The sequence below is a fragment of the Alligator mississippiensis genome, chromosome 9 (genome assembly GCF_030867095.1).
Source record: "Alligator mississippiensis isolate rAllMis1 chromosome 9, rAllMis1, whole genome shotgun sequence".
NCBI classification, from domain to species: domain Eukaryota; kingdom Metazoa; phylum Chordata; order Crocodylia; family Alligatoridae; genus Alligator; species Alligator mississippiensis.
Genome location: NC_081832.1, coordinates 25,021,399 through 25,047,733, shown reverse-complemented (window position 1 = coordinate 25,047,733; position 26,335 = coordinate 25,021,399). Strand labels below are relative to the sequence as shown.

The 26,335-nt window shown below is 47.6% G+C and overlaps 1 protein-coding gene across 2 annotated transcripts in view; it reads left to right on the top strand.

The window, feature by feature from the left end:
- The window catches only part of RALY (RALY heterogeneous nuclear ribonucleoprotein), a 423,518-nt gene that overhangs the window by 345,039 nt on the left and 52,144 nt on the right, over positions 1-26,335 (top strand). For both annotated transcript variants that reach the window (XM_059733246.1, XM_014609492.3), the window contains exon 3: positions 22,941-23,205. In XM_059733246.1, the coding sequence (XP_059589229.1) occupies positions 22,950-23,205 (256 nt within the window). In that variant the 5' untranslated portion in view covers positions 22,941-22,949. The remainder of the gene's footprint in view (positions 1-22,940; positions 23,206-26,335) is intronic.

The window sequence follows — 26,335 nt, the reverse complement described above, 5'->3', positions numbered from 1 at the left end:
GCCTGGGGCTCCATGTGCCTGTTCCAGACAGCCCTGTGTGGGCTGCAAGTGGCTGCAGCAAGGAGAGGTGGCCACTGGGCAGGCGAGGGGCTGCTTTTCCCCTCCTGTGTTCAGCTTTTCCCCAGGCTCCTTCCCAGTGCAGAGGAAAGCATCCCCTCACCTGCCCCGTGGCCAACACTCCCTGCTGCAGCCACTTACAGCCCTCACAGGGCTGTCCGGAGCAGGCACAGGCAGCCCCAGGCGGGCTGCGAGTGGCTGCAGTGCAGAGCGCTGGCTACGGTGTGGGCGAGGGGCCGCTTTCCCTCCACACACTCACTCAGCACCACCTTGTAACCTGGCCCCACTGCCAGCCTGGGCCCCACGCCAGCTCCAGGCTCACCCATAGGGACTGCACATGGCAACAGCAGCTGCAGCCCCCCCACTTGCCATGCCAGGCAGGCAGCAGCAGCCAACGCTGCCCAGTGCAGCAAGTGGGGCCCAGGCTGGCAGCGGTGTGGGTTACAAGCTGGAGCTGAGCGCAGGAAAAGCGGCCCCTCTCTTGCCCCATAGCCAGCGCCCTGCATTGTAGCCACTTGCAGCCCATGTGGGGCTGCCTGTGCCTGCTCCAGACAGCCCCATGTGGGCTGTGAGCGCCAGGCCATGGGGCAGGTGAGGGGCCACTTTTCCTCATGCTCAGCACCAGCTCCTTCCCTGCCAGCAAATGTGGGGTCAGGGCTGTGTGTTGCCCCCCACCTGTACCACGGGGCTGGAGGACACTGGGAATGAGCAGGTGCAGGAACCATCGGGAACACGGGGCCCACACCGGTGTACCAGGGCCAGTGCCGGTGGGGCCCAGAGCAGGGCATCAGGAGCATGGGGTCCCAGCTGGCAGGGGCTCTATGGAGTCAGGCCAGCTCCCCCCTTTCCCTGGTGGTGCAGCCCAGCCTGGCTCCACAGATCCTCATTTATAAGAAAGGGAGAAAGGAGGACCCAGGACACTATAGGCCCATAAGCCTCACATAGGTCTTGGGGAAAATCCTGGAAATAATTATCAAGGATCACATCTGTGAGGGTCCAGCAGGGGAGATCATGCCCAGGGGAAATCAACATAGGTTCATCAAAGGCAGGTCCTGCCAGACCAACCTGATGGCCTTTTATGACCAGGTAACTAAATCCCTGGATGATGGTATCACCGTGGACATAGTCTTTCTGGACTTTAAGAAGGCCTTTAACACTGTCTCTCACCCCATTCTCATTAATAAATTGAGCGACTGTGGCATTGATGCCTACACAGCTGTATGGGTCAAAAATTGGCTGATGGGGTGCACCCAGAGAGTGGTGGTGGACGGGTTGTACTTGACCTGGCGGGATGTGAATAGTGGGGTCCCCCAGGGCTCGGTCCTGGGGCCTACACTGTTCAACATCTTCATCAGCGACTTGGACGAGGGGGTGGAAAACACTTCCAAGTTTGCTGACGACACCAAGATGTGGGGAGAGGTAGGCATGCTCGAAGGGAGAGAGGCTGCAATTAGATTTAGACAGACTACAGAAGTGGGCGGATGGCAATAGGATGGGGTTCAGCATAGATAAATGCAGGGTGCTGCACCTGGGGAGAAGGAATCCACAGCATACTTACAAGCTGGGGAGCTCCCCCCTTGCGAGCAAAGAGGCGGAAAGAGATCTTGGAGTCATTATTGACTCCAAGATGAACATGAGCTGCCAATGCCAGACCGCAGCCAGCAAAGCCAACCGCACCTTGTCATGCATCCAAAGATGCATTTCAAGCCAGTCCAGAGAGGTGATACTCCCCCTCTATGCGGCATTGGTCAGGCCACAATTGGAGTACTGTGTCCAGTTCTGGGCACCGCACTTTAAGAAGGATATGGCCTGCTTTGAGAGGGTTCAGAGGAGGGCCACCCGCTTGGTTGGAGGGCACCAGGGGAGGCCTTACGAGGAGAGGCTGAGGGACCTGAACCTGTTCAGCCTCAGCAAGCGGAGACTGAGGGGGAATTTGGTGGCTGCCTACAAACTCGTTAGGGAAGATCAGCAGCAAATAGGAAGAGCCCTATTTCCCCCAGCAGCACCTGGGGTGATGAGGAACAATGGCCAGAAGCTGCCGGAGAATAGGTTCAGGTTAGAGATTAGGAGGCACTATTTCACTGTTAGGGTGGCTAGGATCTGGAACCAACTTCCTAGGGAAGTGGTCCTTGCTTCTACCTTGGGTAAATTCAAAAAGAAGTCGGACGAACACCTGTCTGGGGTCATGTGATCCCAGCGTGTGCTCCTGCCAGTGGCGGGGGGTCAGACTAGATGATCTGTTCAGGTCCCTTCTGACCCCAAACTACTATGAAACTATGACCCCTGCCAGCCTGTGCCCAGCTTTGGGCCCCACCAGTGCTGGCCCTGGGACATTGGTCCCAAGATGGTGACCAGGGGGTGGGGCACCTGTCAAGGGGCAGGGCTACCCATGCAGCCCTCAACAGCCTGCCAAAACTGGGTTAGCAGCCCTCTGCCTGAAATAATTGCCCACCCCTGGGTTAGAACATAGTTTTTTGTGGGGGGCGGGGGAGGAGGAACCTGTGTCACAATCAGTGTATGTAAAGTATCATGTAAATTCATGAGAATGGGTTAATGATGTGGGAGCAAGGTGTGACCAGCTGAGAGACTGAACTCAGCAGAGTGCAGTGAAAAGTGGAGGAGCAATACAGGCAGGTAAGGGAGAAACAGTTATAAAGGCCCAGAAGTTAAGTGGGGTGAGAGCTGCAAGGGAGTGAGAATCTCTGAGTTCTGTGAAGCACGTTGAAGTGCTAAGGATTAGAACAACTAGTTATGGAGCCAACTTGAAATGGAGACTTCAGATTCCCTGCTACAGTGGTGATGGAGACAACCCAGACATCTGGACCGGTGAGAGTTGCTGTGGGTTGCTGAGCAGAAGGTGAAATGGCAACTGCCTGAAGAGTGAGCTGGCAGAGGGAATGATGTGCCATGAGGTCAAAGAAGCTAGATGGGGACTAGAGGGGAGATAGTATGATGAAGCCCTACAGGAAAATCAGGCCAATAGAATGAAAGGATTTGGAAATAAGGGGCAGTAGATCAATGAAAAGAGCAATCAATGGGTCCTGAATACATGGGCTTGCTGAATTCTCTGTGAATCACAGCTTTGTTATGGTTGGCAGTTTCACACTAAGAGTTACAACAGTCAGGCTGCTGAGAGAGGGGATGGATAGATAAAGACTCAGACAGGGAAGAGGGAGCAAACTCCAGGGATCCATCTATCTGGAGTGGCATGCTACTCTTTCCTGGTCATCTAAGTGGCCATTTTTGGACATCTACAGAGCATTTTTGGCCTATACATGTCCAGGCATCTTCTGTTCCTGGACTCATATCCCTGCATGGTCACACCTGGACAACTATGTGGTCACACTGACTGAAGATGTGCAGTAGCAGCCATAGCCCATATACAGGCCCCTGGTGGACATGTAGTAGACTTTGATTCCTGGAGTCATCCAGAGTCCATGACCACTAGACTTAGACTTATCCTCAGGAGTAGAAAGGGCTGTGTTCCTCTTCTGCTGCATAGCTCAGTGGCTAAGGCACTCACCTGAGATTCTGGAGACGCTGAGCTCCCCTCACCAGAGGGGGTTTGAACAAGGGAATCTTTTATTTGCTTCCTAGCACAGCACACAAACCACCAACCCACAGGTCAGGCCTTACTCACTGCTTTTTCCAGTGCTTCTTTTGAGCCTGAGCCACTAATATGTCATTGGGAAAAAAATGGATGGAGGGTAGGGCAGAGAGGATTTTCTGCCTCACTGGGTGTGTCTACATGTGCCATTAGTGGCTTGTGATGCAACAAATTCTGGCATAGTTCGCACCAAAGTTAACTCCTGGGTACAGCATCTACATGTGTACCCAAGAGTGCAGCAGTTTGAGCCAGGGCAGAGCAACCCCAGGCTGGCAACAGGCTTGGGGAGGGTCAGGCCTGGGCTCCAGGTCATGGCATCAGGTGGCAGAGGGACTGGATGGGGCAGAAGAGTGCTCAAGGAACAGAGCTGTGTGACTAGGCAGCAGCCAGGGGTCTGGGGTCCTGCTGCCATTGCTGACCAGGTGTAATTTATGCCCGATCAGCCCAGGCAGTTTATGCCCAGGTCAAGACAGCATTTACGCATGTGTTTAGGTGCTGTTATTTTTGCTGCTGCAATTTAGTACTGTCCCTGACAATACTATCCTACAGTGGCAAAAAATAGTTTGCTGAGGTCTAGTAGCATTGTAGCATTGCATGTGTAGAGTGTGACGCTTTACACCCCAGCAAATTAGTCTACTGTACAGTTAAGTGCATGTGTAGATGCACCCACTAGGAAGAAGAAGAATTCTCTTGTTTTGCAAGACAGATAGATGCCTGCTAGGAGCAAGAGCTCCAGCTAAAATAGAGCCCCTTCCTTTCTAGGGCAAGAGCCACATTACTGAGCCACACACTGACTGGATTACTGTCTTCCCTATCGCAGCTGCCCAGGGGGTTAGATTAAAGAGCAGCAGCCTGGATAATGGCTGACTTGTGGTGAGCCATGCTGTGAAATCTGAGATTCAGGTTTAAAACTTCTCTGGGTGAGGGGCCCTTAGGACTAGGGACTTCCTAGGTAAGTACCACTGAGCTGGTTGGGGGAAAAGATGAAAGTACGCTCTCTCTCCATCTTTTTGTTGCCTCCAGTCTGTGCAGTTATGTAATAATTCACACACAAAAGCTACTTTTCCAAGAACAGCTCTGAATGTGTAAGTACCCAAAGTGGCTTGTAGATGACAAATAAATAGAATGCTACCCTTGGAGGATTTGGCCAGCGTTTCACAGCTCTGTCTCTGTCACATGCAAAATAAGTAGTAATTTATCACTACCTTATGTATTATAAGGTAATTTAATCGACAAAGAGTAAGGGGGTTGATATGAACTCCCTGAAGAGAGCAATGGCTTCATCCAGTAGCAGCATTCCTGAAATAAGATATCTTGTCTCCAATAGACTCCTGTTTTGAAACACACACGCACTTTGGGCCAGATTCATCGACTTCAGGGGAGCTGCACTAGCTTGTACCATCTGCAGTTCTGACTCGTTACCTTCAATGAAGCGGCATTGATTTGCACCAGTAAAGACCCTGGCCCATCGGTTGAAGTGGAGTTGCACCCATTCCATTTCAATGGAAGTGTACTGGTTTACCCTGGCTGGAGTTGTGGTGCACTATTTCTGTAGGCCTGCTATAATTAGTATAGTACTCTTTTTGCCAGATATTCTTTGTACTGAGGCAGCTTAGCCCACATTCCTCCCACACTATCTTGAAGAGCTCAGCTTGCTGATGTTATTAGTGTTTACCATGCAAACAGCTGGTCAGAGATTCATACATTTGTAAATATCATGTTTTGGGCTCATTTGAATTTAGAAAGCACTTAGACTAATAGTTACCTCAAGTTTCCTAAACCGACACTTGAGATACTGGCATTACACATTTTCCAGAGACAGGGCTGGGGGTTATAGGCAAGATTTTATTTTATTTCATGCTATTCAGTTTCAGGTTGGCAGTGAGGCTCTGGTCATGGATCCCAGGCTCCCTAAGAGAAATGAGCCTTGACCAGGAAATCTGAAGAGGCATTATCTGAGCAGGATGGAAGTGATAATTAACCAGGATCCAGCACTAACCACATGTTAAACAGTTGATTCTAAAGGCCCCATGAGGGTTACTTTGACGTATGAGAATAAGGACAGAAGCATGTACAAATAACAGTCACCAAATGAGCTAGTCATTTTCTGCCCATTCTACCCAGTGGCTGCACAACGCAATGAGATTCCTACCTACATGCAAAACCCACAGCCAGCCCTGGCATGCACCTCGCTGATGTGAGGTGGCTAATGGCACTGATCTTGCCGTACCTTTTGTACAAAGCAAATAAGGCCTAAGAGAGTGCGGACAGACACAATGTTGAAATGTTTCGAAATGCCTTTGAAATGCCTATTCATTTGGCCAGGATAGATTCGGTTGGGGCATGACTTTCTTGGCCCACCTTTTCTAGGGTCTTCCTCAAGAGAGGCAACCAGGTCTTCTCTGAATAGGGCTGCTTGGACATCTTGGTAGCTGCCTCAGGTTCCTTGTGGAGTCGTGTGACCATCAGCCCAAGACTTCTGACCAGAGGCGACCTGAGCGGGGTGCAGAGCCCAGGGCAAATCAGCCCATGTGGGGCCCGGCCTCACCCTGATCCCAGCCCTGAAGAAGCGGGGGGGGCGCGGGGGTAGTGAGCAGCTGGACACAGAGCCACTGCTCCAACCCAGCTCTGCGGGACCCCCCCAAAGCGTGGGGTCTGGGGCAGTCGCCTTGATTCACACCCCACACCCCCCGGGATGGCCCTGCCTTTGACACATACGCCTATGCAGGAGTATGGAGGAGTGGAGGCTTCCTAAACCTACCATCCCCACTTTAGACTATTGAGACAGAATCCAAATGCCAGACTGAGTCCAGATGTGCAGCGCCTCAAAGGCTGTAGCTTCTGCCAAGAGGGCAACAGATTATAGCTGCTGCTGACTGCCTAATGCCTCAGTGAGGGCATGTTTCTGTCAGGGTAATGTCCCCTAGCCTTACTCCAACCAAGGAGTACCCACAAGGCAGTGGGGGCTAGGGTTTTGAGATGACCTATACTCTCCTTACTCAGGAATTGCAATATTGTGGTATTCCATAGGAGCTACCTTGCCATGATTAGCCCCACTATGTTGCCACCAGGCCCTCCAGTAAGATGCAGTTTACAGTCATACCCAAGACCTAAGGCTGACATACAGGTGGGGTAAAATGACAACAACATACCTGGACAAAACAGGTATTATTTTGCATTAATTTGTTCTACCCTACGTCTGTATGGCAAGTTGGTCCTCCAGCAACCCACAATGCAGTGCTATCCACCCCTCACAGTCTCCCAGCATCCAGGCTGCTCTGTTCCCTCTCCTGTACCACTGCTTCCAGCACTCTGGGTGCTCAGGGATCCCAGGTTCCCAGCAATCTGGGTGCTAAGGGCCTCACTGCTCTGCAGAACTGGAAGACCGGAGAAATGTCAACTCACCTGCTGGAATCAGGAGATGCTGCAATGCAAAGAGGAATGGGGTAGGGAGTGGAGCAAACACCAGGCCAACCAGGTCAGCTTGGGTTTTTAATTGTGCTTAGCTATTTGTATGTACAGAGCACAATGTGTATGGACACACTGAGGCTAGGTTGGGCATTTGTGCTTTTTTAAATTAACTCCAAAGGATCTGTTTCATAAAAACCTTGGTGAGTCCCACCACCCTCATTCCTGAAGGATGGTACACCCCTTTATAGAAATGGGCTCTCCACTCTTCCCATTCACGTTAGGTATGAAGTGCTCAGAAGCATCTTTCCCTATCCTCGCAGAATTGGTGCACATTCAAAGGTGAACAATAAAAATGATTGGGGCTCAATAAATGCTTATGTGTAAGAGATTGAAAAGATGTCATTGTTCATCCTAAGAAGGTGATAGATAAGAGGGGATAGCATATAAGTTAATATTAATTAATAATGAACTGGCTAGAGAAGAGGGATGTGGAGTGTTCTGGTGGTCTGAGTTCCAGTCCTGTTTTGAACTTCTGCTGAAGGCTGCTTCTCTTAATCCATCAACTGACCCAGTTATAAATCATCCCTGGTTATTCAGCCTGGGAAGTCAAAGTGAGCCAGACATGATGCTAGTTACATCACTCTCTTCTGTGCTGTGGCCTACAGAAACTGGTGCATCTTAATCACATTGGCCAGGCTGTTAGGTCTGGAGGGAGCTTCCTTCTTGCCTAGAGGAGGTACAGCGGGGCATTTCTGTTCATCCTACTTTGCAACACAAGGACAAAAGAGCATTCAGTGGAACAATTGAAAGTGGATAAAAGAAAACACTTCTCTTTACAATGTGCAGTTAGATCATGGAACTCACTGCAACCAGCTATCATTGAAACCAAAAGAATAGTAGGATTCAAAAGTAGTCAGAAAAGTACATGGATAATAAATACAAAACCCCTCTAATTATTGGGGTTTAAGAAGAATCTTTCCCTTGGGATCAATTAACTGTAACAACCATGTAGAACAGGGATTCACACACCTCCCTTTGAAGCATCTGGAGTTATCCACTGTCATAGGCAAAATACTAAACTAATTGGATCATCTGATCTAGTCTGGCAACTCCTATGTTTCTAATTAATGCCAGAGGAAATGCTGTGACACACACATGCAAGCATGCACTCACGCATGCATGTTCTAGAAGGATCAGATTAAGTTCATTCACCACCCCTTCAGTTCATCCAGGCCACTGAGCAGCTGCCAAACTATAAGGAAGGGTTTTATGGCAAATAAAGTTTCCTGAAAATACTGCCACAGAGGGAGAAAAGGAGTTCAGACTGTCACTATAGCTGTTTTAATACAATGTTGGAGAGTGCCTAAGCATGTCACGCTACAATGCATGAGACACTGTGAAGGTCACAGTTCCTCATATACTATTCCCAGCGACCCATTATTCTCCCCAGTTGATAGCTGAGGAAGTCCTATTGATCAACAATCCCTGGGACTGCTCACGTGTGAGGAAAATACTTTCTCTCTTTGCTGCTGTGAGTGGCATTTCCCTTATAGCAATAACTTTTCATCAGGGACAGAGACAAAAGGTTGATCGATCGCCTGGTTCAAATCATTTAAGAATATACCAGTATCTTCCTTTTAATTCTCCAGAGATCCTAGAGAATGGCTGATAGCCAAGTACTTCCTTTGGCAAAATAACCCAACGTACAATTTACAGTGAGGGTGTCAGCCAATAATTGAAAACTAAATGAATGTAATAGCTTTCTGGTAAACTGACCTAGGAGCTGGGGACAGACAAACAAATTTACTAAGTTAAAAGGGTGGGGGAGATTTGCCACAAATCAGGTGATCTGTACTAACTGTGTCATGTGTCTGCTCTCTTCTGCAATAAGGAAAAGCTAAATTTCAATAATGTATTCCTGAATTAATTAATTGAAGTTTAACTTTCACTTACTGTAGGATGAGAGCTGACACACTAACTGTAACCCGGCACTATAGAGCCCCCCCGCCTTTTAACTCAGTATAATTTGTTTGCCCACACCTTGATTCTCCTCTAACATACAGGGTTAAATCAAAAGTAACTAGAGGGTCCAGTAGACTTATACCATTTGTATGCTAGTTTGAGGGAAATCAGAAGCCTGCAAGTAAGAAATGAGATGGGAAAGTTCCCAAGAATGTTAATCCCAAGCATTTAAAACCCCACAGGCTCCAGGATCTAGGGTTATTGGACAAAACAGCTGTTGTGGCATTTGCAATAGCAACATGATGTGCTAACACTGAGATTCTGATCTCAGTAACAGTGGTGTGAATTTGGAATAGCTCCCCTGATGACAATGTAGTTAGTTCAGAGCTATTGGTTTAAACAAGGTCAGAATCTGGACTCTTGTTTGTCGGATGTAGTATGCTCAGATTTGGCCCAAGCCAGCACTCACTAAAGTCAGCAAGGAGTTCTGCTATTAGCTTTAGTGGGAACAAGGTCAGTTTATTTTTTAACTGATTTTGGCAGCTCAGAGACTGAGAGTTGCTATTCAGTATCAGGACATGCATACTCAGAGCAGCAGCCATGTAAGCTTCCTTTGCACCATGCTACCAGTGTACTCCCACCCTGCTCTGGGATCTTCTGACATTATCAGCATGGGTCCTAATAAGTGACAGGCTTTCTTCTTGTTTTGCTTTATCATGCATACCTGTCTATCAAAAATTAGCTTCAGAAAGCCCTTGTGAAAGTTTCTTTCACAAGTGCTTTAGGAAGCTTTTGGGGGAGATCAGCATTTGTTCTCCATTGACTTGGTCTCCTGATTTCTTTCTCATGCTCTTCTCCACTGGGGTCTGTTAGAAGACATTTCTGTTCCCTAATCAACTTACAGGCAGGTTTGTCCTTGCTTTTGAGATTAGCAGAAATATGAATAGGCCCAAATTTTCAAAAGTGGTCTAAATGGATGCTCAGCACTTTCTGTAAAACATGCCCAAGATGTCTCACATTGGACATCCAAACTTAGAAAGCACTTGAAAATGTTTGGCTGTCATGTGTCTGTTCCTTAGTGTCTGCATCTCTGCAACAATGATAATCGTACTTATCTTTACAAAGTACTTTGGGAGCTACTTATTATTTATTATTTGTATTACAGTACCACCTCAGGCCCCACTGTGCTAAGCACTGTACAAATATATAACACAGAAAGAGTCAGTGTGGTAAGTTTTTATTGTTGTTATTCTTTGGGGCTGGGATTTCAAAGGACTTAAGGAAGTCTGGTCCCCAGGTCCCCAGGATGTGGATGACTGACCCTCTTTGGTTCCTGTGAAAATCCCACCATTTTTTTTCCAGGGGGTTTCAGATATTATGTCTCAGCCAAGAACCACTTTAAAAAATATCTCTGGCTATTTTAATCTGTAGGAGTGAAAAGAAAAACGTAATGATACTGTCCTCAGACAAAGTCTAACTTCTTTGCAATTGAGTTTAGAAGGAATATCATTTCCAGTTTCAATGGTAAGTTAATAGAATCATAGAGGTTGGAGATGGAAAAGATTTATTAGCCTATTGAATGTCTCCCCTCCCCCTCCACACACACACATCCTTGAAGACTTGTTCCCTACTACATATTCCCAAGTGCTGTGTGTAGTCTGGTTTTAAATTATGAAAAGAATAGAGCTCCCTGTCCTTTGTACTTTCAAAATTAAAATGGCAGGCTGAAATTTGTCTATATACAATTATGAATTAAGTTGGATCCTGGAGACTATGTATGTTTGTCTGTGTCAAACTACCAACTCCATTTTGAGTATTGGACTTGTCTTCTTTCTTGCCTGTTTATTTCCATGTTGGATCAAAATTCCAAGCACTGACTAGGGGCTAATGGTGGAGGTTTGTTAAACTTTGATGATCTTCTATTTGTATGGAAGCACTTTTTGGAGAAAGATTTGGCTACCTTCCAGAACAACAGGTCTTCCCAGGTGGGTGGGTAACTAAGCAACACATCTCCTGGTGAGAGACTTTCATAACCTGAAGAGGTTGATGAAGGGGTCACCTGGTGGCTGGAAGTTTTAAAGAATGCATCTCTTACTGACCTTTTCAGAGAGGAACAAATTGGCAAGAGAGATGCTATGTGGCAGAGGAAAAGCCATATGCAGGAAGGCTTGAGGAGAGGAAGGAACCTGGACTCTGTAGTGATCACTGGGTTCTGTATACTCAGGCATAAGCAAATGAGAAGAAATAAAAGGAAGTTTTAATTGTAAAGCAATAAACAGTCTTCTGCAGTCCTTTAGTCTCTCTGACTCAGTGACATGAGGGACCATCTCCCAACTCCCCACCTCTGATTGGAGCTTTTCCAAATTACAACTTCTATCACTACAGACTACCTTAAAGATTCTTACCTAAGACCAATAAACACTCCATAATGATGAGGAGACAGGCACTTGCTAATATAAAAACTAATAGTGTTACAAACTTTTGTAAAGCCAGTATGCCATGTGTTTTGCCTCTCACATGTTTCCAGAGAGATAAATTAGAGTGCCCACCAAGCTTCTTCTTCTCTCATATACTTCTTTTCCTTCCCCCTCTACATAATATTAATGTGGCAGAGCCACACAACTGCTTTATCACTGACACTTGCCGGGTCCTCATCCTGGGTACACGGGTGTACTGAATACATGAGTATGTGGTCAGCAGTCTGTGATGCATCACCACATTCACATATTGATGTATCACCACATTCACATATTGGACTGTCCTCTAAGCCAATATTATAGTGTGTGACATTGAAACATCCAGCTCCAGAGCCAATCCTATTTAGTTTAGTCCATAAGTTGCAGAGGAGCTCATACCTGGGTGGATAGGGTGTTGGGTTGCTTATGAAGCACATGAGATGAGACCAGTCTCATCCCACTTTTTGCGGTGTTGTTCAAATGCCCACAGGGCACTGCTCCCACCTCCACAGTGTTGCAACAGTACCTGCACCTCCCATCTGAATGAGTTTCTCAGCTGACGAGTCTGATTCCTTTCTCAACTTTAGTCACTTATGTACTGATACTGGTTACTCTAAGACCTTGTGAAGCCCATGCTCCTGGTTTTATTGGGCACACTGAGGAAGGCCAGGAGTTGATTTCTGTCTTCTTAGTTGGGGAGGTAGTGTCCCTGATAGTACTGGCAACATATTGACAGGTGTATATGTTACCCACCTCATTTCTATTCTCATTGCTGAGTTCAAAACAACATCAACTTTGCTGGTGTGGCTACTGCACTCCCATACTTGACAGCAATATTCAGCAGGTCTGTATACTAGTGTAAATGTTGATGTCCTTAGAATGGTGAAATTCGCTCCTCAGGTTGTTCCTGCCAATCATCTTGTAGCACTAATGAGAGAGTTGACTTTCTTAGATGTTTTCAGTAGATGTAGATCCAGAGTTACTCCCAGGTACACTGGGTTATCTGTGAAGGGAAGTTCATTACCATTCAGGTCAATCTTGATCCTCTTATGTGCCATAGCGTTACAGAGGTGGAACAGATGCAGTGGTTTTTGTTTGACTGAGCTTGAGTCTCCACTGATGCAGGTCAGAAGCTACTATATTCATATCCTGAGACAAGGCAGATTCTATTTTTAGGATGGACACAACAAAGGTGGACAGGGCCACGTCATCTGCATAGGCATACTTTTTAGCTGTGGTGGGTAGGATGTCAGATACATAGATGTTAAAATTGGTTGGTGCTAGAACTGATCCTTGCAGTACCTCATTACGCAGATGCTTGTATCTGCTTCTATCTCCTCCACTGGTGGCAAGGATGAAGGATGCTTGATATTCTATTAGAGATAAAGGCCACCATTCTCCTATCTGGGATCATCTCTCCCACCAGGCTGAAGCTCTGGGAAAGGATCAGACAATGAGGGAGACTAGGGGCAGTACTCAAATGGCATAGGCCAGGGGCCAGCAGCCTATGGCCCATGGACTTGGAGCTTCAGCTGTGGTCACCACTGTAGGAAGAGGTGGTGGCAACAGTCACTTTCCCCAGGCCCCCATGGGACAAATCCATGGCAGAGGCTGGGCCCTGGCTCCTGCCCGCCTGCTGCTGACCCAAACTGTGTCATTTCAGCCTGCGGTCTAAAAAAGTTGATAATCACTGGCCTAGGCAGTTGGACCATGGGTGCCAATCCTCAGAAGAAGATGCTAGAGAAAGAATCTATAGCTTGGGTGTGTGTCTAGAGACTCAGAATCAGGGCAGGCCCTCAGCTCTGCAGAAACCCTGGACACAGGCCCAGCCTCTGGAGCCAGAACAACAGCTTGCTGAATATCCAGCAGGAGGAGGTTTATTAGTGCTGTGACACTGTGTTAGGAATGTTTAACAGAAGAGCTACCATCAGTGATAGAGTAGGGTTGTTGTACACTGTTAGAAAGGCACTGCATTTTAGCTGAGATGTGATTGTTAAAGCCATTGTGTGTCTATCGTGTAACCCAGGTGCACAGTGCTGCCTGTGGCCACCACCGAATAGTGGGATCCTAGGGTGCCCGGTAGCCAGTGACCTTGCCCAACCCTTCTACTGGCTGCAGCAGGTTCCTCAAGAAAAGGGTCTCCCTGTACAGAGGATGAGCCTTGCAAATGGGGTTAACTATATACAGGATTTAATTATATACAATATCAATTACAAATAATCAAACAGGTTTAACTCATAAAGGCTATTGAAGAGAACATACAATACACACCCACAACCCCAGTAATGACAGTCACAACATATAACCTTTCCTTTGAGTACCCATAACCTAAAAGGAGAATACTAATCACAGATAGATATTAAGGCACCAATACTGAACCAATTGAGTTACAGACTTATAGGCTTGCCCCTACTTATGTATGCATCCAATCAATAAGTTTTATACACAAGGATGAATGATGGCTCTCTGCACATTTAACAACCTGAGGCAATGCCTGAAGAGGGATAGCCACATCTTTGCCCCTCTCACTGAGCATGGGCAGGTCCTCTTTGCCTTAGGTCCTTCTGTGATTGCATCAGGCATCACATGGTGCCGGCCGTCGCTCCCTCCTGGCGTCTCTGCAGTACACTTCTCTCCACTGATCTGCTCCCCTGACACAGCAGGCCACAGGGTCTCAGCTGCTGGCTTGGGCAGTCAACCTGGCCAGTACACATACCCTGCCAGGCACTTGAGAGAGGGCTTTGTCACCTCCTTGTCCTGGCTTTCTACAGGACGCCTCCTCCCAGGTAAGTAGGGTCTAGCGTCCCCTTAACCCCGCCTTTCCCCACCACCGACCAGGTGGCCACTCTGGCTCCCTGCAGCCTGTGTTCCACCTCCTTCAACCCCTCACACAGGCAGACCGGGTCCATCTCCCTCCTGCTCTGTGCACACTCCTCCTGTGCAGGGCTTGTGGGCTCCTTTTCTGTTAGGGCGCAGCACAGCTCTCCTCCTCATCCCAAGAAGGACTCTTGGCTCAGACATCTCCCCGAGCCTGCAGCAACTCTCTCTGTGGCTCTGCAGGTTCCAGAAGAGCACCACCGCAGCCAGGCTCCCTCCAGCCTTCAGGTGGCGGGGTGAGACATTTCTCTCTCTTGGGGGGGAGGGGAACCTTGTTATGAAGGACCCCCCTAGCCAATCCCCCACAGGGATTTCTTCTGGAGGCTTCCACAATGGCCCCCTGTGCCTTTTTTTCCTCCCAGAATGGGTCCCCCCAGGCAGGCTTCTTCCGTCCATACTATGGTGCCTTCACCGAGACAAACATCCCGCTTTTGCAGCACTCCGCATGAGACACTCCCCCTTCAGGCGATCATAATCTTACTGCTTCTTACAGTCATTTTGCTTACCCTGGAGAGGAAGAAAGGAAAAGTGCTATGTGTCTGGAAGTTCATCCAGGTGGTATATGCAGCCAGGCATCCATTTTCTGTGCACCTTGCCCCAGATGGAGCTGAGAAGCAGGCTTCATATTCCACTTCCCTGAACTGGTTTTCCTGACACAAGCTTCATGTGCTACAGTTGCAACTTGTAAGTAGCATATTTGCATGGTTCCCACTTGCTTCTGGAGAGAGGGAGAGGCAGGATTATCTCACTGAATTGCTAACATTTTTGTAATGGGCACAGCTACCCCAGCAGCAGACATGATGTCAGATAGCAAGGTTGACAGAGAGCTAGGCTAGAGATTTAATTTTGCAGAGCTATTAGTCCAGCATCCTCCCCTTGTTTTGAAAAATGAATCCTTTTCTCAACTGCTGTCTGGAATACCATGGGCAAGGTAAGCAGAGCATTATGACTTGGGGTTATGGAAAATGGATTGGAGTTGCTTAAAAGCCAAGTCACCCAGGGGCTGAAATCTGTGTGTTCCCAGGGTAACAGTGACACCTGCTGTTCATAAGAAGTTCGGCTGGCTGCAGCACTGGGCATTTAGGAGACTGCATTCAGTTCCAGAACTGAAAATGTACACAGAGCAAAGACAGGATTGTCTGCACAACAAGGAGTTTGCCACTCATGTGCCCTCATTTGCATCTGGAAAACAGCCCTTGGCTGCAGATATGTGGTGTCAATTATTTTTATTTACTTAGAGCTAGAAAAACATTTTTAAAAGGTCTTTGCCATACATTGAAAATGAGCATAAATGCAGGAACTGGATCGAGACTACTTTAAAAATGTAGCCTTAAAGCTTTAATGAAGTACCAGCTGATAAAAGCTTTTCTATATTATTTTTAAAGCTTCACTTTATGAATAAAATGGATTTTAATACTGAAAGAAATTCCCCTCAAGAGCAGCTCACCTAAACCCTGAGTGCCAGAGAATCGTGATAAGCACAGTATATCGGCAGTTAGTCAGTCCTGGAAAAGGCAGAGTCCCTTCCACCACAGGCAGAACTAATTGCACCCTGCCAATGGATGGAGCATGGTCCTGAGTGACAATGAAAGCGTGCAGAAGGTTTCTGTTATCTGTGCTTGTTGGAACTTGGCACCATTGCTTTTTTAAGCATTTTTTTCTAAGTGAACATAGCATTGGCAAAACTTTGCCAGGTGCAAAGTTGACCTATTTGAGGACTAACACCCAAAGTATAGGGCAAGTACAGCCCAGGCTGCTGGTATGTAACTTCCCACACTCCATCCTACCAAAGTACTTGAGCCCTGACTTGCCAGGATCAGGAGAGGATTACCACCATTAAGCCCCTGAGTTTTCTGCTGACCGAGACAGGCAATATAGATCAAGTTGTGATAATTGATGTTAACACCTGTCCCTTGGGAAATGGGCTTAGGTTATGAAATCATTCTGGGTGGGAAGTGAACAGCTGCACAGTGTGACAGCCACTTTCTTTCAATCCCTGCTTGCAATTTCAGACAGGTAGCACAAAGGAAGGGAAGTGCTCTTTGCTAGTACAACCCCGAGTACTTCTTTGTGATGAAAGTCAGCCCAGAGCAGATGGTCTGTATGAGGCCTTTGAGCAATTTAGCCCCCTAAACCACCACATTTTTGGGGCTTACATAGTGCCTATGTCTTTTACAGCAGTGAATTTCGCCCTTGGGGAACCAAAGCCATTATCCAGCAAAGCAATGTTGTATATTGTTTTTATTCCATCTGACTTTATGTAGCTGAGATTGCTACTTGTCTGGATACACAAGAAACAAGCTGATGTTTTGTGGTGCAAACTATAATTCACAGGGAACTGAGTGGAGACGACAAATTCACCCAGGCTTTTTACTAGTGACCAGAAGGGGTTTGCAATCAATCAGGTCAGAGCCTAATGAAAACAAGAGCTCATGGAGTGAGAAATGGCTCAGCTCCTTCCTGTCCTCTATTTCAAATTGTCATGGGAATAAGGATGACAAGACAGAATGAAATCATATCAGATGTTGAAACTCAGCCATAACTCATAGTCTGGACAGAGATTATTATGAGAACATTGCACCCAATGCAGACGTGCTGTGAAAGCCACAGATGAATCAATGAAATGGCCACCCAAAATATAAAGAAGTATCACAGACAGTTGTAGCTTCTGCACCTGGCCTGCATGTGAGGACAGTTGGCTATCTGGATGTATGAGAAGGGCTTTTATTCCAGCCTACAGAAAGCTTAGAATCCATCTTTGGAAAAAAAACGTGTGACAGTTCCTCCCAACCCAAGGCAAACATCTGTTTTTGTTACAAACTCAGAGAAACTTCAGTACTATTTGCTAATATCCTCGGCAAATTCAGCAAACTATGTTATGATTCCTATTTTAGCCAGGTAAATGCCTCTTCCCCCCAGCTGGATTGGCCGCTGCTGGCTTCTGCGAGCGGTAACTACTTGCCACCCTCCCCCCCACCGCCAACACTGCTGCCAGCGTCAGTAAGCAGTCCCCAGCTTGCCACTCAACACCCCCTCGTCCTCCACCGCTAACACCACTGCTGGCATCTGCAAGCAGTCGCCGCTTGCCATTCACCGCCATGGTGCCCCCCCCCCCAGTCTCAGGAGGTACCAGTCATTCATGGATGTGATATCTTTTATTAGACCAGCTGAGTAGTTGGAAAAAAGTTCTTAGCAAACTTTTGGGCACAGTCACTCTTCTTCAGATAGAGGGAGTCTCTGCTGGTCTGAGACTCCAAGGAATGAGAGAAGCTAAAAGTGTGTCAGGATGTCAGTGAGAATGTAAATAGGTATTTTCATAGTTTCATAGTTGGTAGGGTCGGAAGGGACCTGAGCAGATCATCAAGTCTGACCCCCTGCCACAGGCAGGAAAGAATGCTGGGGTCAGATGACCCCAGCGAGGTGTCTATCTAGCCTCCTTTTAAAGACCCCCAAGGTAGGAGCCAGCACCACTTCCCTTGGAAGTTGGTTCCAGATCCTAGCCGCCCTGACTGTGAAGTAGTGCCTCCTGATATCTAGCCTGAATCTACTCTCAGTCAGCTTATGGCCATTGTTCCTTGTTATTCCCAGTAGTGCTCAGGGGAACAGGGACTCTCCCATTGCCTGCTGGTCTCCCTTGGCCAGTTTATAGATGGCCACCAGATCCCCTCAGCCTCCTCTTGTGGAGGCTGAACAGGTTCAGATCCCATAGCCTATCCTCATAGGACCTGCCCTGCTGCCCCTGATCATGTGAGTGGCCCTCCTCTGGACCCTCTCAATGTTGTCCACATCCCTCCTGAAGTGTGGCACCCAGAACTGGACGCAGTACTCCAACTGGGGCCTGACCAAGGTCACATAGAAGGGGAGGATCACCTCCTTGGACCTGCTCGTGATGCATCTGTGGATGCATGTCAAGATGCGGTTAGCCTTTCTGACTGCATCCCCACATTGGCGGCCCATGTTCATCTTTGAGTCAATAATGACTCCAAGATCCTTTTCTGCCTCTGCACTGACAAGAAGGGAGTTCCCCAGCCTGTGGGTATGCTGCTGGTTCTTCCTCCTCAGGTGCAGTACGTTGCATTTGTCAGTGTTGAAACCTATCCTGTTCTCATCCACCCACCTCTGTAACCTGTCCAGATCTGATTGCAACTTGTCCCTCCCCTCTAGTGTGCCCACCTCCCCCCACATCTTAGTGTCATCTGCGAATTTGAACAAGGTGCTATTCACCCCCTCATTGAAGTTGCTGAGGAAGATGTTGAACAGTGCAGGCCCAAAGACTGAGCCCTGCAGAACCCCACTGCCCACATCCTTCCAGGTTGAAAAAGACCCATCCGCCACCACTCTCTGGGTACAGCCCTCCAGCCAATTGGCGACCCATCTAACCGTGTAGGGATCGACACCACAGTTGCCTAATTTTTTAATGAGAATAGGGTGAGAGACGGTGTTGAAGGCTTTTCTAAAGTCCAGAAAGACTACATCCACCGTGATGCCTGTGTCCAAAAATTTAGTGACCTGATCATAGAAGGCCACCAGATTGGTCTGACAGGACCTGACTCTGATGAACCCATGTTGGTTGCCCCTAAGCATACATTCCCCTGCTGGTCCCTTGCAGATGTGCTCCTGGATAATTTTCTCAAAGAGCTTCCCCAGGACCAAGGTAAGACTAACAGGCCTATAGTTTCCTGGGTCCTCCCTCCTCCCTTTTTTGAAAATAGGGACCACATTGGCCCCCTTCCAGTCCTCTGGCACCTCGCCAGAGCACCACGAGTGCTCATAAAGCTGTGCCAGGGGACCCACAATGACCTCATGGCTAATGCCATGGTGCCCCCCAGTCATGGGAGGCACCAGTCGTTCATGGTGCAGGAGATTTGATATTACTATTCAAGCAGCTAAGGGAGTCAATTTAATGTCTCATTGTTCTTCACTCCCCAGGTGTTAACTATTTTCTTTTCTTTTAATGGTCTTGATAGTCCACTACTCAAGCTAACCTTTCTAAGGGCAATTTTGCTGTCTGCTAGCTGCTCCTGGTCTCTAGTCTCCTATTTCACAGCTCTAGAAACACTTTAGCTCTTTTGAAAATCATATATCCACTCATGGAAACTAATGTTAAAAAACAGCAGGGGGGTTAGCTTTAGTTAAGTAGAAAAGTTAATTAAGGCATCTGAAGATTAGGCTCTGTCCCTTTTTTATGCAGCCATACCTCTGGAAAAATCTTTTTTTTTCATTTTGCCTTTCAAAAAAAAAAGTTTGTATTATATTCCAGGGTATGCTGTATGAAATGAATACAGTATTTATATTGTGATCATCATTTTGATATGTGACCACCTTACAGCAGCATGAGCAAGCCGTGAATAAACCATCATTTGGTATAATGGTAATGTGTGGACTACCCTAACTAATATATGGACAACAGGAATCCAAGGTATTTCTAACATGTCACATGACTGGAACTCAGGTCCAAGACAGTTTTATGTTCCTGAGACTCATAGCTAAACAAAGAGCTGTACTATGGTAAGCAATTAAGCTCATCAATGGACATTAAATTCACTGAGTTCTAAGTAGGATCTGATTACTAATGGTCATACTATGACCCTTGGGCAGGTCTGAATCTCCTCTCTGTTGCCAGCCTCATTCACAGGGTTCTCACAATCCTAGTCTTTTTATAGGAGAAGTGTGTGCACACCCTTCACATGAGAGCCATTGGCTCTGTCCCCATCCTTTCATGTTACCCTATAGACCAGGCTGGGAAAACCCTGGAGAGCAGGCTGCAACATTCAATATAGGAGGAGCTGTGCTCATTGTAGCCCTTGTCTACAAAAGATTAGTCAAGCCCTAATTATGGTTCTGGAGACACTTAAATATCGTGTACAATCTAGACTGAATTTTATGTGAGACCAGATTGGATTCAAGACTTTATGGCAGGCCTTCTACTAGCTGCGTTGATTAAGGGTATCTGACAAGATTTCAGCATGCGTGGTCATTAGGGGTGTGCAAAGCAGGCCCTATTCGATTTGGATTCAGCCTAACTTGGGGACAGAAATTCAATTTGTTGACTTGGATCACTGTCCCTGATTCAATTTGGCCAAATCCGAATCTGAAGACTCAATGCTGATTTGGAGAATCAGCGATTCAGACACAGACACAGCTTTAAATGTTTTTTCTATATACCTTGAGGTACCAGCACGGCTCATGAATGCTGCAACGCTGGGGCGGATGGAGCATCCCACAGGAGATGGGGTTGCGGGGGGGAGGGCCACACAGGCTCAGCAGTGAACCCAGAAGTGGACCAGAAGTACTTCCGATCCACTTCCGGGTCCACCAGCGAGCACACTGGGGGCCCCCACCTGCACCCCTGTGGCTTGGCAATCAGCTCCAGGGGGACCCCTGGTGCCACCCCAAACCCGGGAGGCACCAGTCACTGAGCCAGGGAGGGTGTGGGGTGGGCCCCCTGCGTGCTCTCCGGCAGACCCGGAAGTGGACTGGAAGTGCATCTGGTCCACTTCCGGGTCTGCTGCTGAGCACGCTGGGGAACCCCCCACACTCTTGTGGGACACTCCATGCGCCCTAGCATTGCAGCGTTCACGAGCCACCTGCTACCTAGGGGTATGTAGAAAAAACATTTAAAGCTGTGTCTATGTCAGAATCACTGAATCTTTCCAAATCAATTTGGAGGGTTCTGATTCATTTTGGAGAGATTAAAGGGTCCTCTGATTCAATTCAGATTCAGAGATTTGACCACCAAATTAGGCCAAATCTCCACCGAGTCAAATCAAGGACTGAAGCTTCAAAGAGCCCTAGGGCTCATGTCTCATGACTAGCACTGGTGAGCTAGTCCAGCTCTGTTAGGGAGTCTCAGGCATTCTGTTGAAGACAGGGCAGGGAGTCTTTCAAGCTACAAGATTTCAACAAGCATGGAGCACTTCATTCTAGTCAGTACACAAGGCATCGGGCTAGGCAGGGGGCTCATAACACAAATAAATAAGGCCATGTGAAATGAAAACCTGAATCAGGCTGCAAAATGTACATGTGGGGACCTAAATAAGTGGCTGTGGTAACAACATAAGGGCATTCCAACCTCCACTCCATGACAGCCACTGGAGAACATTGTGTGCTTTATCCCTGGAGATTCATTGCATGTTGTGGAAAAACTGAAGTTGATTTTTCTCTAAGGTAACTTGAAATCAAAATTTAAAGAACAGGAAAATATCGTCTTCTCTGCCACTGTTATCCTCAATTGTTGTAAATTAAAAATAAGAATTAAAATAATTTCCAAACTATCAGAAATGCAAAACACTCTAAAACAGAAAATAAATCTGGACACATACACTTGAGGTATTCACAACATCACAGACCCCCATTCCTTTGGTTACCAGAAGCCATGAGAACCCCCTGATGATTCTGCACAGTTGTTACAGGAAAAAGAGAGTGAGAAGATGGATACATTTTATCTAAAATGTCCAGATTAGAGCTGGAAGTTTAGATAACTGGTACAGACCATGAGGCTCAGAACAGAGGATTGTGGGATCTTTCACTCAAAGCAATCTCACTTTGAAGCAAATTGAAATATTTCTGGCACTGGCCTGGACAGCTGACTTTTACTCCCTGATCCTGAGAAATGTTTAGCCACGATAACGCCCTTCAACTTCGATGCGAGCTGTTGGAGTTCGGCACTCCCAGGATCAAGCCATCAGTGCCTTTCTAGACGCACACAGAATTCTTCAGGCTTGTGTAAAGCTTGCAGAAATATAACCAACAGCAGGTGTAAGATTGTTTACTGCATCCCCTGCACTAGCCTGGCACAGGCTTCACCCTTGGGAAGTCAGGAGACCATAGTACATAGGACGAAAACTTAGCAAAAACCTGGCATTTTAGGGACACTGACTGGGCACTGAGCTGATCCTGGCTATGCCAATACTGTGTGGTTGAAAAGGAAATGAAAGGTATAGCCTAGCTACCTGGCTGTGTGGTTCTCTAATACAAAGTACCAATCTATTTAGTTTGAGGGGGTGAATAATGTATGAACCATGAGAGTGAGTGGGAAAGGTAGGTTGCACATGTTCAGTGGTATTCCAAGGCTAGCACTGCACTGCATATTGAAAATAGCTCGTGGTACATCTATGACTGTTCATGTACTATCAAAATGACAGACAAATGCATATGGCTGAATAGCAAAGTCCTACAGGAGTTCAACAAAATATGGAGTGCAGAGAAGGCAGGAGATTCTATTGAATGTTTCAGGGCTGTCTGAGTTGTATGGAAATCCACTTCAACTGCAGGAAACTTGAGTAATCAAAACTTATGTGGGTGGGGGTCAGGTGAGTGAGCAGTGACACGAAACTGTCCTAAACTCAATGCTGGGGTGCAGCTATTGTTCTAGTCTGTAGCCCAGAGGACACCTGTAGTCCTTGCATGTAAGCAACAGTGTTATTAATTTGTTTGCAGTTAGTTAAGGGGTCATTTTCCTGTAACCGAAAATTCCCAAGAAGCTTTCTCTCTCTACCTATTTTATCATGTTCAGCCTATTTTCTTTGGCATGTGTCACCCTTCCTGACTGTCCTGATTTGGTTATTCAGGTGTTCAAGATGTCATTGAAGGTACAGACAAGTAACATCACAAACAAGAACGACCCCAAATCCATCAACTCCAGAGTCTTCATTGGCAATCTCAACACAGCGGTGGTCAAGAAGTCAGACGTGGAGACCATTTTCTCCAAGTACGGCAGAGTGGTTGGCTGCTCTGTTCACAAAGGCTACGCATTTGTTCAGTACTCAAATGAAAGGCATGCAAGGGCTGCTGTCCTGGGGGAGAATGGGAGAGTACTCGCCGGGCAGACTCTGGGTAAGGAATTCTGATGTCCCCTCTCTAGTCTTTGTAGAGTCAGGCAAACCATACCATGTGTCACAGCTGCAGATACTGTTGGAGGGAAGGCCAAAACAGAGGCCTATAAACATTCACATGCTCTAATTGTTCCCAGAGGTCTCTCTTGCCATCCTACGTGAAAGAAGCCATCAGTCTGGTCCAGTGGCTGGGCAGGAGTGGGATGGGGCCATGAGATTCAAAGGATGCTTGTTGGTGGCTGGAAGTTGCTTCCTTTGCTTCTGAGGGAAGCGTGCTCTGCTTTGCAAGGCAGTCCAATAGAATTTGAACTGTATCATACAGTTCACTTTAATATTGCAGCTGTTGTACTGTAGCTTCTGCACAGCATGTGCAATTCACACACAGTCCATCAGGTAAAAAAGATGACTGAGCAGTCACAACTAGGCCTTTATAAATATAAGTGGTGTTAAAATTAAAATGTGATATGAGCAGTTGCACATTAAGGGTTAATACTGCTTCTTGCTTGCACAGCTCTGAGTTGCAACTAGACGGCTGTTGAGCCAGGGGCATGGTTAGGAGCCAGGACACCTGGGCTCTGTTCCCGCTCTACTCTGGGGAAGGGAAGGCTGGGAACAGTGCATCCTGGGATGCTAGAGGACTGCAAATTGTTTGTTTTATCTCCATGGAGCAGACTTAAGCTATCTTAACATAAGCTAGGTAGCACAACCCAGAGCTAAACCTTGGCTGAAGTGGCATAACTTTGAGACACTCAGAGGGCACTTAGTATTAGTTAATGAGCTTTAACATGCAGATGCTCATGTTTTAAGCATGATCTAAGACAGGGGTGGGCAATTATTTGGGCCCACAGGCCACATAAAACAGTTTTGGGGAGCTGTTACAGGCCGGTCAGCACTCCCCTCTTTTCCTCGCCCCATGCAACAGCTCACCAAACCTGGAGCCCACGTGGAGGCTGCCCTATGGGTTCTCCCCACCACTGCTGCTGCCACCAGCACCCAGCAGCAGGTTCTGCCTGGCTCCTACTCCAGCCCCCAGCCCACCCTGCATGAGGGCTCGGGGGCCCTGCAGGACCTGCTCTGGACCCACCTGCCCACGATGAGTGGCAGTGACAGCAACAGCCAGGGAGAACCTTCTGTAGGTGTGGGGGAAAAGAGGCTGCCTCCTCCTCGCTGCTGTGAGGACCTTCTTTCTGCAGCTGCCCAGAGCACGTGCTGCGACTGCCCTGCAAATCCTCTCTGCTGCTGCTGTCGCCCCACCAGGTGGCCCAGAGGCAATATTGGTGGCAGTGTGCACAGAGAGGAGCCACAGGGCAAATTCAGATGTAGATTCACCCAAAGACTCTAAACAGAGGCACAGGTTGGTAAAGTGACTTGTCCAAGGTCTTGCAGCAAATCACTGATGGAGCCAGGCCAATGCTGGACTGAGCTGCCTCTTGTAGAGATGAGATGTTATTTTCTTAATTTTTTTCCCTGGAGCCTTACCTGCTGTTGAGCTCCAGTGGCAGCAAGGTGTGCTCTAGCACAGGAGTAGGCAATTATTTCAAGCAGAGGGCCATTTAATGAGGTTTGGTAAGCTTTTGAGGGCCGCATGGGTAGCCCCACCCCTTGACAGGTGCCCCACTCCCTGGTCACCAGCTTGGGACCAGAAGTCCCACCCCTAACCCCTAGCCTTTGCCACCAGAAGTCCTTTCTCTTGCCCCCCAAAAAGACTCCTTTTGGGAGTGGGGATTGCCACCTTAGAACCAGAAAAAAACACCCCATACCCTAAAAGTCAAACACCTACTATAACATATTTTAATTTTACTACAAAAACTATTTTTGTCATTATCTGTGTTTGTGTAGTGTATATACAGGTGATTGCATAATTCAAAAATAAATTCTTAGTCTTTTATATTGTGTGAGGGGGTGTGGTTGTGTGTGTATGTGGTACGGGGGAGTGTATGGTGGGGGGGTGGGGGGTGGGAGGGAGTTTCTGAGAGGGTGTGGCTGTGTGGGGGGACATAGGGATGCTGGGGGGTTGTATGGCATTTGTGGGGTGTGGGGGTGTGGTTCTGGAGCACATTGGTTTCTGGAACACACTGCCCTCTCTTGCAGTCAACTCTGGGGAGGAGGGAGGGTGTATCTGTTTATGTCTATGTGTGTGTGTCCATGTGTGTGGTTTGTGGGTGTTAGGGAGGGTGGGAGAGGTGTGGGGACCCCCCACACACACTCCCCCCATGGCACAGCAGCAGGCAGGGGTGCTGGTTCCTGGCTCTGGCCAGTGCTCCATGGCACAGCAAGGAGCCCTGCTGAGCTGTTTGTCTCCCCGGTGCTCCTCACGCTCACAGGGCACAAGAAGGCAGCCCCAGGCACTAGAGCCGGCTGCTTTCCACACCCCAACCTGCTCCAGTGCCTGGGGCTTCCCTCTTGTGCCCCTCGAGTGTGGGGATGGCCGGGGAAACAAACGGCCTGCAGGGGGCTGTGCTCTTCACAGCGCTGTTCAGAGCCAGGAGCCAAGTACCAGCGCCAGGCAGTGACCATAATAGGATATGTTGGGGCCTGGTGTAGGTGCCTTGCTCCCACCCTCATGGACAGAAAGGCTGGGCGGGGCACAATTTGTTGGAGGGTGCTGTTGGCCAGATGAAAGTGCATGGTGGGCCAGGTATGGCCTGCAAGCTGTAGTTTGCCCACCCCTGCTCTAAAATATTATGCATACTGGTAGCCATTGGTGCTTTAACCACCCTATCATGCTAACCTGTTCTGATCACTAGCAGCCAGTCATCTGCACTCCCACTAGCAACAGAAAAATGTGAGTCTCCAACCCATTACCAATTGCCTGTTGAAACAAACAGTTCCCAGCTGCAATCTTATTTTGCAGATTGCTCTGAAATATCACATGCTGAGAAGCTCTTGTCACCAGCTATAAACTGAGAATTGGAGTTGGAGACAGTTTTTTTAAATAAAATAATTGGCATTTTGAGACCCCCAGTAAGCAGTAGTTGCTAGACATCCAGTTCAAGGGATCTAAAACCCATTTGCACCCTGATTCTGGTGCAACAGTCTGCATTAAGAATGTGAATGCTGGATATATTTTAAAGAAATTGTGTTATTTACCCAGTCAAAGTTCATCCCTGCTTGACTCAAACTGGCAGCCT